This window comes from Chrysemys picta, chromosome 11, assembly GCF_011386835.1.
Source record: "Chrysemys picta bellii isolate R12L10 chromosome 11, ASM1138683v2, whole genome shotgun sequence".
In the NCBI taxonomy this organism is placed as follows: domain Eukaryota; kingdom Metazoa; phylum Chordata; order Testudines; family Emydidae; genus Chrysemys; species Chrysemys picta.
Window position 1 is genome coordinate 1421415 of NC_088801.1, and position 12938 is coordinate 1434352.

At 63.0% G+C, this 12938-nt stretch overlaps 1 protein-coding gene across 9 annotated transcripts in view; it reads right to left on the minus strand.

Moving 5' to 3' along the window:
* Positions 1 to 12938, minus strand: part of SPEG (striated muscle enriched protein kinase) — a 101645-nt gene that overhangs the window by 41154 nt on the left and 47553 nt on the right. For all 9 annotated transcript variants that reach the window (XR_010591249.1, XM_065560425.1, XM_065560424.1 and 6 more), the window contains 5 exons: positions 12716 to 12804; positions 11096 to 11271; positions 8294 to 8554; positions 5852 to 6010; positions 5101 to 5290 (listed from right to left, as the gene is read on the minus strand). Coding sequence is in view for 8 of the 9 variants with exons in the window: in XM_065560425.1 (XP_065416497.1) it covers positions 5101 to 5290; positions 5852 to 6010; positions 8294 to 8554; positions 11096 to 11271; positions 12716 to 12804 (875 nt within the window). In the remaining variant the exon portion in view is untranslated. The remainder of the gene's footprint in view (positions 1 to 5100; positions 5291 to 5851; positions 6011 to 8293; positions 8555 to 11095; positions 11272 to 12715; positions 12805 to 12938) is intronic.

Here is a 12938-nt window from a genome sequence, read left to right on the forward strand (position 1 = left end):
GGTGCCTTCATTCAGGGAGGGGGGGAGCAGGCGGAGCAGGTCTTTAAATCCTTTGACTTTACTGAGGACAGTCACCGAGATGACTCGGGAAGGGTCTGGCTATGTCTCAGGCACGCTCCCGACCTCAGAGAAATGGCTCCAGAAAAGTGCATGTTTTCACCAGAGAACTCAAGAACCAGGGGGAAGGGTTCAGGGTTTTATAAGAGCTCCACATACGCTGGCTGAAGACTGGGATTTGGGGAATGTAAAACGTGGACAGGCTGGTGGCTGGGTTAACAGATCCAAACCTTTCAAAGCAGCGACAATGGAAGAGATTTAACCTTAGCCACGGCCAGCCCGACAGCGAAGCAGGAGCAACCTGAAAAACCTGAAACTGTAAACAGACACTTGGGTGTTAAAAGTCATTGTCCTAAGACCCCTGAGGCAAGGACAGAGAATCCCAGGCTAAGAGGGACAAATTCCAGCCTACGTGCCCACGGTGTGGAGAAAGTCCTATCCCAAGAGATGATGCATGTCCAGCCAGAGACGCAGTGTGTGATACATGCACAAAATATGGACGTTTTGCAGCCGTTTGCTGCACCAAAGCAGTCAGGGAGTTGACTCGTATTATGGACAATGAAGAGCCGTTGTTTCTGGGATCCACCACTTGGAAAGACAGCGAACCTGCCTGGAGAGTGAAAGTGATATAATGAATATAAACTGGCCGTGGGGAAGTTTAGGCTTGAAATTAGACGAAGGTTTCTAACCGTCAGAGGGGTGAAGTTCTGGAACAGCCATCCGAGGGAAACAGTGGGGGCGAAGGACCTGTCTGGCTTTAAGATTAAGCTTGATAAGTTTATGGAGGGAATAGTTTGATGGGATAACGGGATTTTAGTCAATTAGTCAATAACGTGCCATCGCTGGTAAATAGTATCAATGGTCAAGGAGGGTCTGGCTGGAGACTCTTGCCTACATGCTCGGGGTTCTACTGATCGCCATATTTGGGGTCGGGAAGGAATTTTCCTCCAGGGCAGATTGGCTGAGCCTCTGGAGGTTTTTCGCCTTCCTCCGCAGCATGGGGCAGGGGTCGCTTGCTGGAGGATTCTCTGCACCTTGAAGTCCTTAAATCACAGGATTTGGGGACTTCAACAGCAGAGTCAAGGGAAGGGGTAGGGACGGCTTTGTGGCCCGCAGCATGCGGGAGGTCAGACTAGATGATCATACTGGTCCCTTCTGACCTTAGAGTCTCTGAGTCTGTGAACATTCGCGGCCAGGCTGCCGTAGCCAGGAGGGCCCCAGGGCATTGGAGAAAGCGACTGCAAGTCCCTGTGAGATGACCGTGAAGTCTGCTCCTGAGCCCATTTAAAGTCAATAGTCTTTCCATGAAGAGCGAGCCGAAGCGTCATCCGTGTCTGACTGCTCAGTCCTCAGCCTCCAAGGGAACCTGCCCGACACTTCCCAAAGACGAGCCTGGGAGCTTCAGTTCATAACTAGCTAGACACTGAAACTCAGGGACTGACCAGAGACACTGGATTTATGGCTTCTTACAACAATCTGTCACCCACTAACTGCTTCTCTCCAGCCCCCCACCCCGCATCCTTTCCTCCCTATGACTGGAGGGGTGTCTACACTACAGAACTAAGAGTATGGCTACACTTGCAGAGGTTTTGCACTGTCAGTTCACCAGTGATAGTGAACCGGTGAAAGTGAAGCGCTGGTTTGTGTACTCACCTACTTCCTCAGGAGTCAGAGAGTGTTTCCATCGGGGATGAGAGCAGCGCTCTAGGGCAGCTGTCCCACAGTGCAGCTCGCTCCAGTTTGACGACAGGTTTTGTGGGAAGGGGGGAGGGTGATCAGGGCACCCAGGTCCCTGCAGGGCCCCCTCTCCCCAGACACTGATCAGCCCAGGAGCTCAGCATTGCTCCAAGCAGGGGATCCTTTGCTCCGAGTTTCAAAGTTCCCGGGGCTTTACAGGGGAGGGTGGACGTCTGTTTACCTGGCCTCAGAGCTGCTGGCCAGAGTGGTCACCCAGGCACTGTGGGAGACCCTGCAGAGGCTAAACGCCCTGTAAACAGGAAGAACGTGTCTTCACTTGCACATCACCGCAAAAGCAGCCGCGATAAGAGCCGTCCGCCTCTCGTGGAGCTGGTTTTCCGTTTGCGGTGAAACTGCTGAGTTTCACTGCAAAAAGTCATTGGCAAGTGTAGACGCTCCCGTGGTTTTTGCACAAAAATGAGACTTTCCGCTTTCAATGGCAAGTGTAGACATGCCCGAAGTTGAGCTAATTTCCACCGGTGTGCAGCGCGGCAGTCACTCCAGCGCTCCCGCGTGGCCACACTCGCTCCTTGCGTCCTCCCCAGGAGCACTTGCACCGACTGTACTGTCAGCGTGGGGCGCCTGCAAGCCAGTAACAGACAATGTGAGCAGCGCAGCATCTCCACTGCCGCTGCGTCGACCGGGACTCTACCCCACCTGGGGAGGCGGCGTAGTGGGGCAGTTAGCGGCAGCTGCCTTGTGACCTAACCCTGTAATGTGGGGCAGCCCTCCGAACCCTGCCCAGCGCTGAACAGGAGCTCAGGGGAGCTCGAAAGCTGCTCTCTCTCCCCAGCAGAAGTGGGTCCAATAAAAGGTATCGCTGCCCCCACTGTCTCCCCACTCATGGCAGGGCTAGTGCCTTTGGAAGGGACCCAGGAGCTGATGTCAGTCACCACCGAAGGGTCTTGCAATCACCTGCAGCCCCTCCCCGAGCTGAAGTCACCGGACCTCGCTCTGACTGGCCCTGGCGGGATCCGAACTGCCCGGGCCAGGTCAGCACAGAGGTTTCAAAGACAAAACTTTGCATTCAGAGTTGTGCGTGATCAGGGGACCGTAGACCAGCAGCCTTCTCAGCCACAGCACGGCAGCTGTGACGGGCCCGGTGAGAACGGTGGGAGAACTCAACGGAGGACTTGATGATAGTGGACTTTTGGAAGGAGATCCAGTACAAAACATACAGCGTGCGAACACCCGACCGGTCAGACCTGGGAAGAGACAACGCTGAGCCATACAGCGTGCGAACACCCGACCGGCCTGAGCTGGGAAGAGACGAGCTGCAGGTTCATGCAGATTCAGAAGACAGCACTATTTGGCCATTGTGGATTATTCTTCCAGGTACATAGAAATAATTGTGACGGAGCAGGGAGCAGGGCAGATTTGACCTGGGAATGTTGCAGGGGGATTGCAGTGAGGAGGGGGGACTTCCCTTGAAGGAAGCTACCTGAGCTGTAACCTGAGCCAGGAACGGGGGTGGGGAGAATTAACACCTTCTGCCCGGGAGACTGAACAAAGGAGAGGAGGAGCTGGGGGGAGGGGGAAGAGAGGAGCTGCAGGAGGAGTTTTGGTTTGGTTTCAGTTTGGGCTGGGTGGTGCAACGCAGGAAACCCCAAGCTGGGGTCTAAGCTCCCTGAACCTCCCAGAGGGACCTAATTGAGGGGGTCTGGTCGTACCTACACGCTCTGCTTGAGACTGTGTTCCTGTCCTTAAATAAACCTTCTGCTTTACTGGCTGGTTGAGAGTCGCAGTGAATCTCGGGAAGAGGGGTGCAGGGCCCTGACTCCCCCACACTCCGCGACAATAATGCACTGGAAAGCCATAACACGTCACAGCGTTATCGGGAAATTGACGCGCACTTTTGCTCACTTTGGTATTCCAGAACAACAAGTGACGGACAACGGCCCACAATCCACTGCAGCCGAACTGAAGTCATTCTGATGCCATTTCTAACAGCACGCGTTCCCCACCAGCCCGTGGAGAGGCTGAGATCTGCACAGGCAGCTAAGGAAATCCGACAGCAGGAAGATTCCTCCCTGGCTCCTCTGAGTTACAGACCAACCCCCAGAGCAGCTCCCGGTGGGCAGCCACTCAGAGCTACTGGCCAACGCTGGAAAAGAGCCGATCTGCAAAGCGGCCAGACCCGAAGACAGCAGCCAAATCGGATGAAAAGGCAAAAAGACTCTACGGAGGCTTTTACAACATATGCCCCTCAGCTAGAGAACTGCTGGGCCGAGACCCTGGGGACCGGGCTGGTGTCAGACTGGATGGGGAAAAGGGATGGAGAACTCCAGTTGCTGGAACTCAGCTCCCAGATCACGCGATTGAGACCAACCGTGGAGGGTCCAACAGAAACCATCGACCGACAGTTTGTGCCTCAGAAAGAACCATCCCCAGAGCAAACTCTGCAGACGCCCTGTGCAAAGGATGAAGCCAACGGCTCACGGCTTCCTAACCGACCACAGCCGGTCCCTGCCCGATGGCCCAGATGTCATGTGTCTGGGTCATGTGATTAGAAACCGGCGCGGTTCCGAGACGCGGACCAGAGACTCAGGCAGCGCAGCGGTGTATGCGCTGGGAACGGCAGGGACACAGGCCGGGAAGGGGGCGATGGGACGAGACGCGGACCAGAGACTCAGGCAGCGCAGCGGTGTATGTGCTGGGAACGGCAGGGACACAAGCCGGGAAGGGGGCGATGGGACGAGACGCGGACCAGAGACTCAGGCAGCGCAGCGGTGTATGCGCTGGGAACGGCAGGGACACAGGCCGGGAAGGGGGCGATGGGACGAGACGCGGACCAGAGACTCAGGCAGCGCAGCGGTGTATGCGCTGGGAACGGCAGGGACACAGGCCGGGAAGGGGGCGATGGGACGGGACGCTGAACTGGGTTACACTGCTCAGCCACTAGCTGGTGCTGACCTGGGCCAGGCCTGGCCGAGCGCTGGCCATGGCTGGGGGTAGCAGCGAGCTCCGGAGCCAGGCCAGAGCCGGGACAGGAACACGACGGGCAGGCCCAGCACTAGCAGGACCTGGGGCTCAGGGCTGCCAGCATCCCGGGCCTGGAATAGCCCGTCCCTGTCCCCTGGGGGGCTAGGGAAGTGCCCCCACTCCCCCGAGCCCACCACTCCTATGACAGCTGGGTGGGCCCCTAGGCCAGATGCCGAGCGGCGGAGCAGACCATCAGCTGGTACTGACACATGGCCCCTAGGGAGATCCCCATGCCCCCTGCCCGTTCCCCTTGGATCTGTCACCCTGAGGGTCCCCTCGGGCAGCCAGGGGAGGGGGTCAGGCCACGCCCCAGCCGGCTCTTACCTGTGGGAGGTGGTGGCCGGGCGCGGCTCCTCCACATACAGCTCGGCGGAGCACTCCACCTGGCCTTGCTCGTTGGCAGCACAGACCCCGTACTGCCCCTCGTCCTCGCTGTCCGCATGCGCGATGACCAGCGAGTGCAGCCCCCGCTCCTGCTGCAGCCGCACGTTCTCGCCTTCCTCCACGGGCTGGCCTGGAGCGGGGGGCAGAGAAATCCGCGTCAGCGCCCCCCACGCCCGGGGAAAGCAGGAACCCGCAGCCTGGAGCAGAGGCCTGGCAACCAGTGCGGCGGGGACGCCACAGGCAGATCAGAGCCCTGGCCACGTCCGGAAACGGTGACTCCCAGCCAGAGCAGAGCCGGGAGGGGGGGGGGGTGTCTCCTGGCAGGGCCTGGGGCACAGCTGGGGGAGGGGAGGTCTCCTGGCAGGGCCCGGGGCACAGCCAGGGAGAGGGAGGGTCTCCTGGCAGGCCCGGGGCACAGCGGGGGAGGGAGGGGAGAGGGTGTCTCCTGGCAGGGCCCGGGGCACAGCCGGGGGGAGGGAGGGTCTCCTGGCAGGGCACAGGGCACAGCCGGGGGGAGGGAGGGTCTCCTGGCAGGGCCCGGGGCACAGCCGGGGGGAGGGAGGGTCTCCTGGCAGGGCACAGGGCACAGCCGGGGGGCGGGTGTCTCCTGGCAGGGCACAGGGCACAGCCGGGGGGGAGGGAGGGTCTCCTGGCAGGGCCCAGGGCACAGCCAGGGCAGAGAGGTTGCTACCAAAGTGGGTCCAGGTGACGGTGGGCGTGGGGGTGCCGCTGATCTTGCAGTCGAAGCGCGCCGTCCGTCCCTTCACCACGGCCAGGTCCTCCAGCTTGCGGGTGAAGAGCGGCTGGATCGACGGGCGCACGGTCAGCCGGGCACTGCAGGTCAGCTCCTCTGCAAGGCAGGACAGGGCAGGCTGTGAGCATCAGCACAGACGCAGCGGGCGAGGGGCTGTGTGCCTGTGACGAAGTGGGACTGTTCTTAATGTTTCCTCTGAATACTGTAGGGGTGCCTCAGTTTCCCCTATGCATTTCTTAAGTATCTAGGTGGTGGGATAAGGGGGTGAGATTGTTGCAGAGCAAAGGGCCAGTGCACATAAATCACCGACACTCTGTCTCCTGGCAACTGATGGCCTGGGCCCCTCCTCTGCAAAGGTGCCAACTGAAGGTGTTGGAGACAAAGAGATCAGGTGACCTCCTGGCCCGGGAAAGGGACAAAGCCCAGAGGAGGAGGGGCTGGAGGGGGTTTCAGGTTGGAGCTGGCTGGGGACTAGGAGTGAGGGCAGACGGGGGTGTCTGGCTCGCGGGACCCCAGGATGGATCTGGCTGAGGGGTCCCGTTCTCTGGACCTACGAGCTCTGTTTTAGACCATGTTCCTGTCGTCTAATAAACCTCTGTGTTACTGGCTGGCTGAGAGTCACGTCTGACTGCGAAGTGCGGGGTGCAGGACCCTCTGGCTTCCCCAGGACCCCGCCGGGGCAGACTCGCTGTGGGAAGCGCACGGAGGGGTAGATGCTGAATGCTCCCAGGAGAGACCCAGGAGGTGAAGCCGTGTGAGCGTCTTGCCCTGAAGACAGTCTGCTCCGAGGGAGAGGAGGCTCCCCAGAGTCCTGACTGGCTTTGTGGGGAGCAGTCCCACAGCATCGCCCGGGGACGCCGTGACAGTGCCAGGCCCATGGATACGTGTGGGGGGGGAGGAGGGGGGAGGGGCTGCATGACAGGCCCTCGCTAGCCATGTGGCCAGTCCCTGTGTGCGGCTCTTCTTTGTCCACATCTCCTGAAATGTGGCGCCCAGAACTGGACACAATACTCCAGGTGAGGCCTGATCAGCGCTGAGCAGAGCGGGAGAATGACTGCTCGTGTCTTGATTACAACACTCCTGCTGATACAGCCCAGAACGATGGTTGGGTTTTGTGTAGCAGTGTGACACCGTTGACTTATATCTAGCTTGTGATCCACTATGTCCCCCAGATCCCTTTCCACAGTGCTCCTTCCTAGGAGTCATTGCCCATTTGTATGTGTGCAACTGATTGTTCCTTCCTATGTGGAGGACTTTGCATTTGTCCTTCTTGAATTTCATCCTATTGACTTCAGACCATTTCTCCAGTTTGCTCAGATCATTTGGAATTTTAATCCTGTCCTCCAAAGCACTCGCAACCCCTCCCAGCTTGGTATCATCCGCAAACTTTATCAGTGCACTCTGCATGCCATTAGCTAAATCATCGATGAAGATATTGATCAGAACCAGACCCTGCGGGACCCCACTGGTTATGCCCTTCCAGCCTGACTGTGAACCATTGATAACTAGTCTCTGGGAACAGTTTTCCAACCAGTTTTGCACCCACCATAGAGTAGCTCCATCTAGGTTGTATTTCCCTAGTTTGTTTATGAGAAGGTCGTGTGAGACAGTGTCAAAAGCCTTTCTGAAGTCAAGATATACCACGCCTACCGCTTCCTCCCCATCCACAAGGCTGGGTACCCTGCCAAAGGAAGCTCTCAGGTTGGTTTGACACGATTTGTTCTTGACAAATCCAGGCTGACTGTTACTCATCACCTCATTAGCTTCTAGAGGTTTACAAATTGTTTGCTTAATGATTTGCCCCATTATCTTTCCGGGTTCAGAAGTTAAGCTGACTGGTCTGTAATTCCCTGGTTTGTCTTTATTTCCCGTTTTATAGATGGGCACTAGATTTGCCCTTTTCCAGGATGGGAGACAGCGCCCCCTAGAGAGGACAGGCCCCGTGTCCCGACCCCCATCACTAAAGGGGGCAGTAGACCAACGGGACCCAGGCCAACACCGGAGCCTCCCTCAGCACTGGCCCATCCGGCCCCAGGCCTGGGCCACACTCAGCTCCCGGCCCCCAGGAGCAAGGGACAGAAGGGCAGACCCAGCCCAGGCGGGTCCCTCCCCACAGCATCAGTCTGTAACTGGGGGGGGCCGGGGCACCAAACCCAGGGCAGGCTCCAGCGTCGAATAAGGGGTTCCCAGCAATCCCTGGCCGGGCCCTAGGGGAGATCCCAGAGCTGGGGCCCGGGCCTGGCAGAGGTGCAGTGGCTGGCGAGGGGAGCCCAGAGGGTCTCCACGGACGGTCTGGTGCCTCGGGGATACCGGGAGGTGGGTGTCATGCCCCCCGCGGGTGAGTGGTGACCCCGCCACGCCGGGTGCGGAGCCCCTTACCCTTGGCCGTGCTCAGCTTGCAGGTGTAGACGCCGCTGTCGTCCTCGTGCACGGAGGTGAGCAGCAGCTTGCACTTGTGCCCGTCAAAGTGCATCTTGCACTTGAGCAGGGCGGGCTGCAGCAGCCGCCCCCGCGAGAGCCAGTCCACATCCAGGTCCGGCGGGCCCGTCACCAGGCACTCGAAGAGCGCCAGCTCCCCGGCCCCGACCGTCACGTCCTGCAGCGGTGCCACCACGGCCAGCGCCTGGCTTGCGGGGTGTGCTGGGGAGACAGAAACGCACCTGAGCCACTGATCGGGGACGAGAGGGGGTGGGGGCCAGGGCCCCAAGACATGCAGGGAGCAGGGGGAGGTGCAGGGCCCCCAGGACACACAGGATTGGGAGAGGGGCAGAGTGCACCGGGAATGGGGGGATGGGCAGGGCTCCCTGGGACATGGAGGGAATGAATGGGAGAGGGGCAGGGTGCCTGGGGAAGGGGGGGCAGGGCCCGCCGGGGACACGCCGGGAGTGGGGGGGCAGGCCCCTAAGGGCCCCGTGGAAGGGGTGCAGGACAGCGAGGAGGCAGCGGAGGGCAGGGGCCGCCGGCCCCACAGCAGAGGGTGACAAGGACAGGAGGGTCTGACAGGGCTTGGGGGTCAGTGCCACGAACAAACCACACAGCGCTTTACCAAACACACTTTATTAGAGCTACAAAAAGGTCCCGGCCCCCAGCCCAGCTCCCTGGGGCGGCTCCCCCCGCCAGGAGCCCCCAGGCCTGGGGACCCCTGGGGCGCCGCAGCGGGCCCTGCCAGCACAGTGCATTGGGGGGAGCCATTTGTGCTACTTCACAGCCTGCGCCCGATGCTCTCCGGGGAGGGGTGGGGGGCAGTGGGTCTCCTGCCCCCGCCCCCAGGCGTGTTCGTCCAGGGCTGGCTCGGTCTCTGCAGAGAGGCTCCCCGCTCCTTGGCAGTGCTGAAGAGGAGCAGCGGGACACAGAGACGCGGACACACGGACAGACCGAGAGACAGACAGCATCACGCAGACGCCGGGCGCGGCCCGGCTGGGCCTGCAGCGCCCCCTGGTGCCGTCACTGTGCTATGCCAGACTGGCCCCGCCCACGCCCCGCGGCTCCGCCTTGGTTCCGCCTTCCCCGCCGACCAGCGAGCCCCACGCCCCACAGTCCACGCGTTAGCCTTGGAGCCCAGAGTCCAGGAGGTGGCGGCGGGTCGGGGGCCAGGCCCGGGGCGCCAGGCCCTGCCCCTTGGTCACTCCGTCCCTTTGGAGCAGAAGGCAAGAACGCAAGGCGAGGTCCGGTGCCTAAGAGGTGTGGTGCTAAAGAGCCCCGAGGCCGCGGCTCTGAGGGACGCGCCCCCTTATCGCATTCCCCCTGTGTACAGACAAAAACCGCAGTCAGCAAGCGGCAGGGTTAGTGCAGCCGAGACGGGCACAGGACACGGGCACACAACACGGGCACACGACACGGGCACAAACAACATCCCTGCCTGCAAAGGGGCTGGGCGTCTGCTGGGGCCTGGCCTGGGGCAGCAGGCTTCTAGTCTGCCCTAGGGGCCCAGGAGTCGCCCCAGCAGGACAGGGGCCCAGGAGCCGCCCCAGGGGCCCAGCAGGACAGGGGCCCAGGAGCTCCCCCGGGGGTCTGGCAACCCAGCTCGGCCGTTGGTTACTAACTAAACTCCATCCCAGCAGGCGTCAAACAGGTTCCGTCTCGCCTGGAGCTGCCGTGTGACCCGTGCTGGGTGGGAACGGGATGGGCCAGGCCAGCACCCAGGCAGCAGAACTGTCCCCCCCCAGCCGGCCGCCTGAGAAGGCCCCAACAGGGAGGCCTGGGCCCAAGCCCTGCTGCTGGGCTCCCGCTGCCCGTTTGCCGTCTGTAAGGGGGCAGCAGCTGGCGTGGCCGGGAGGTGCCAGGTCTCCCAGGGATCAGCGCCACAGCATCCCGCAGGGCACTGCGGGGGCAGCAAAGGAAACGCACCAGAGCAGCAGGGCCAGGAGCCCCCGCCATGCTCAGGCCAGCACGGCCCAGTGAGCCACGGGCGTCTTGCGCACGGCAACGCACACGGGGACGGGGTCAGAACCTGGCTGAGTTGGAGCAACCCGTGTGCTCATGGGCACAGCTCTCCGCCCAGGAGGGACGCCACGAAACTCCAGCAGCAGGGACCAAACCCAAGGACACCACGCGTCCCGGCACTACAGTGCAGGCAGGGACTGAGGGGCACCGGCAGAGCTGTGTGTAGAGGGGAGCCCAGGGCTGGGGCTGCGGGTCGGGAGTGAGGGGCACCGGCAGAGCTGTGTGTCGGGGGGAGGGGGGTGAGCCCAGGGCTGGGGTTGCAGGGCGCTGCGGGTCGGGAGTGAGGGGCACCGGCAGAGCTGTGTGTCGGGGGGAGGGGGGTGAGCCCAGGGCTGGGGTTGCAGGGGGCTGCGGGTCGGGAGTGAGGGGCACCGGCAGAGCTGTGTGTCGGGGGGGGGGAGCCCAGGGCTGGGGTTGCAGGGGGCTGCGGGTCGGGAGTGAGGGGCACCGGCAGAGCTGGGGGGGAATAGCGGGAACAGGGGTCAGGACAGATCTGACTTTTCTCTCGGTTCCACAGAGCAGTTTGTCCATCTCCAGTGGATCCAACACCCCTCCCCCACCCCACCCGCGCTGGTGCCGCCCAGGCACCGGTCCCCGCCAAGGGCCGTGGAGACGCAAGGCCGGGCAGCAGCAGAGCCAGGCAGACGTGCCTCACCCTGTCCTGGGAGCAGCTCCTCTCTGGGGCCCCCCCGGCCCCCCAGCCCAGCGTGGAGGGGCGCGGCCAGGCCTGGGCGTTACCTCGGACCTGCAGCTTGGCCTCGCACTGCTTGGTGCCGTACTCGTTGATGGCTTTGCAAGCGTAGAAGCCGGCGTCCGCGCGCTCTGCCGCCAGGAGGTGCAGGGTGCAGGCGCCGCCCTCTCCCTCCGCCACGGAGAGCCGCCGGCCCACCTTCACCGGCTGCCGGTTCCTCAGCCTGCGGGGGACGGGGGGGGACGGTCAGAGCCAGCACCGACCCGGCGGGCGCGTCCCACCTGGCACTGACCGAACCCAGGACTCTCACCCGCCTCCTGCCTCACCCAGCCCCAAGCCCAACCTCTGCTCCTGCCCTGGGCCGGATGGGAGCCAGCACTCCCTAGAGGGGACAGGCCCCATGTCCCATTCCCTGCCCCCCCCCCCCGGGCCAGCCAATCCCTGCCCCATTCCCGCCCCTCCCCTGAGCCAGCCAGTCCCCGCCCCATGTCCCATTCCCTGCCCCCCCCCCCTCCCGGGCCAGCCAGTCCCTGCCCCATTCCCGCCCCTCCCCTGAGCCAGCCAGTCCCTGCCCCATTCTCACCCCTCCCCTGAGCCAGCCAGTCCCCGCCCCGTGTCCCATTCCCGCCCCTCCCCTGGGCCAGCCAGTCCCTGCCCCATTCCCGCCCCTCCCCTGAGCCAGCCAGTCCCCGCCCCATGTCCCATTCCCTGCCCCCCCCCCCCCTCCCGGGCCAGCCAGTCCCTGCCCCATTCCCGCCCCTCCCCTGAGCCAGCCAGTCCCTGCCCCATTCTCACCCCTCCCCTGAGCCAGCCAGTCCCCGCCCCGTGTCCCATTCCCTGCCCCCCCTGGGCCAGCCAGTCCCTGCCCCATTCCCGCCCCTCCCCTGAGCCAGCCAGTCCCTGCCCTGTGTCCCATTCCCTGCCCCCCCTGAGCCAGCCAGTCCCCGCCCCATGTCCCATTCCCTGCCCCTGAGCCAGCCAGTCCATGCCCCATTCCCGCCTCCCCTCCCCGAGCCAGCCAGTCCCTGCCCCATTCCCGCCCCTCCCCTGAGCCAGCCAGTCCCTGCCCCATTCTCACCCCTCCCCTGAGCCAGCCAGTCCCCGCCCCATTCCCGCCCCTCCCCTGGGCCAGCCAGTCCATGCCCCATTCCCGCCCCTCCCCTGAGCCAGCCAGTCCCTGCCGCATTCTCACCCCTCCCCTGAGCCAGCCAGTCCCCGCCCCATTCCCGCCCCTCCCCCGGGCCAGCCAGTCCATGCCCCATTCCCGCCCCCCCTGCCGAGCCAGCCAGTCCCTGTCCTGGGACGGATGGGAGCCGGTGCCCCCTAGAGGGGACAGGGCCCGTACCCCATTCCCTGCCCCCCTTGAGGCAGCCAGTCCCTGCCCCATGTCCCATTCCCCGCCCCCCCGGGGCCAGCCAGTCCCTGCCTCGTGCTTCATTCCCTGCCCCTCTGAGCCAGCCAGTCCATGCCCCATTCCCGCCCCCCCCCCAGCCAGCCAGTCCCTGCCTCGTGCCCCATTTCCCACCCCCCTGAGCCAGCCAGTCCCTGCCCTGTGTCCCATTCCCATTCCGACTGTTGCTGTCCTGTTGCAGGAGAGTTGCTGCAGTAACACTAGTGGCCGGGGGCCCAGGACTCCCCCTGCCCGCCCCCCGTGCCGGAGGACTCACCAGTAGATGATGGGTTTGGGTTCGCCCCGGACCCGGATGCTCATGCGGACGTCCTGCCCCTCCAGCACCGACTGGTCACACAGAGCCAGCTGGGACGGGAAGCACATGGGGGCGGGGATCAGACGGGGCGCACAGCGAGTGTCCAACTGCCCACGGGCACCAGAGCAGGGCGTGAGGGGCACCCCAGCAGGGCAAGACCAGCCAACAGGGGCCGCTGTCCCAG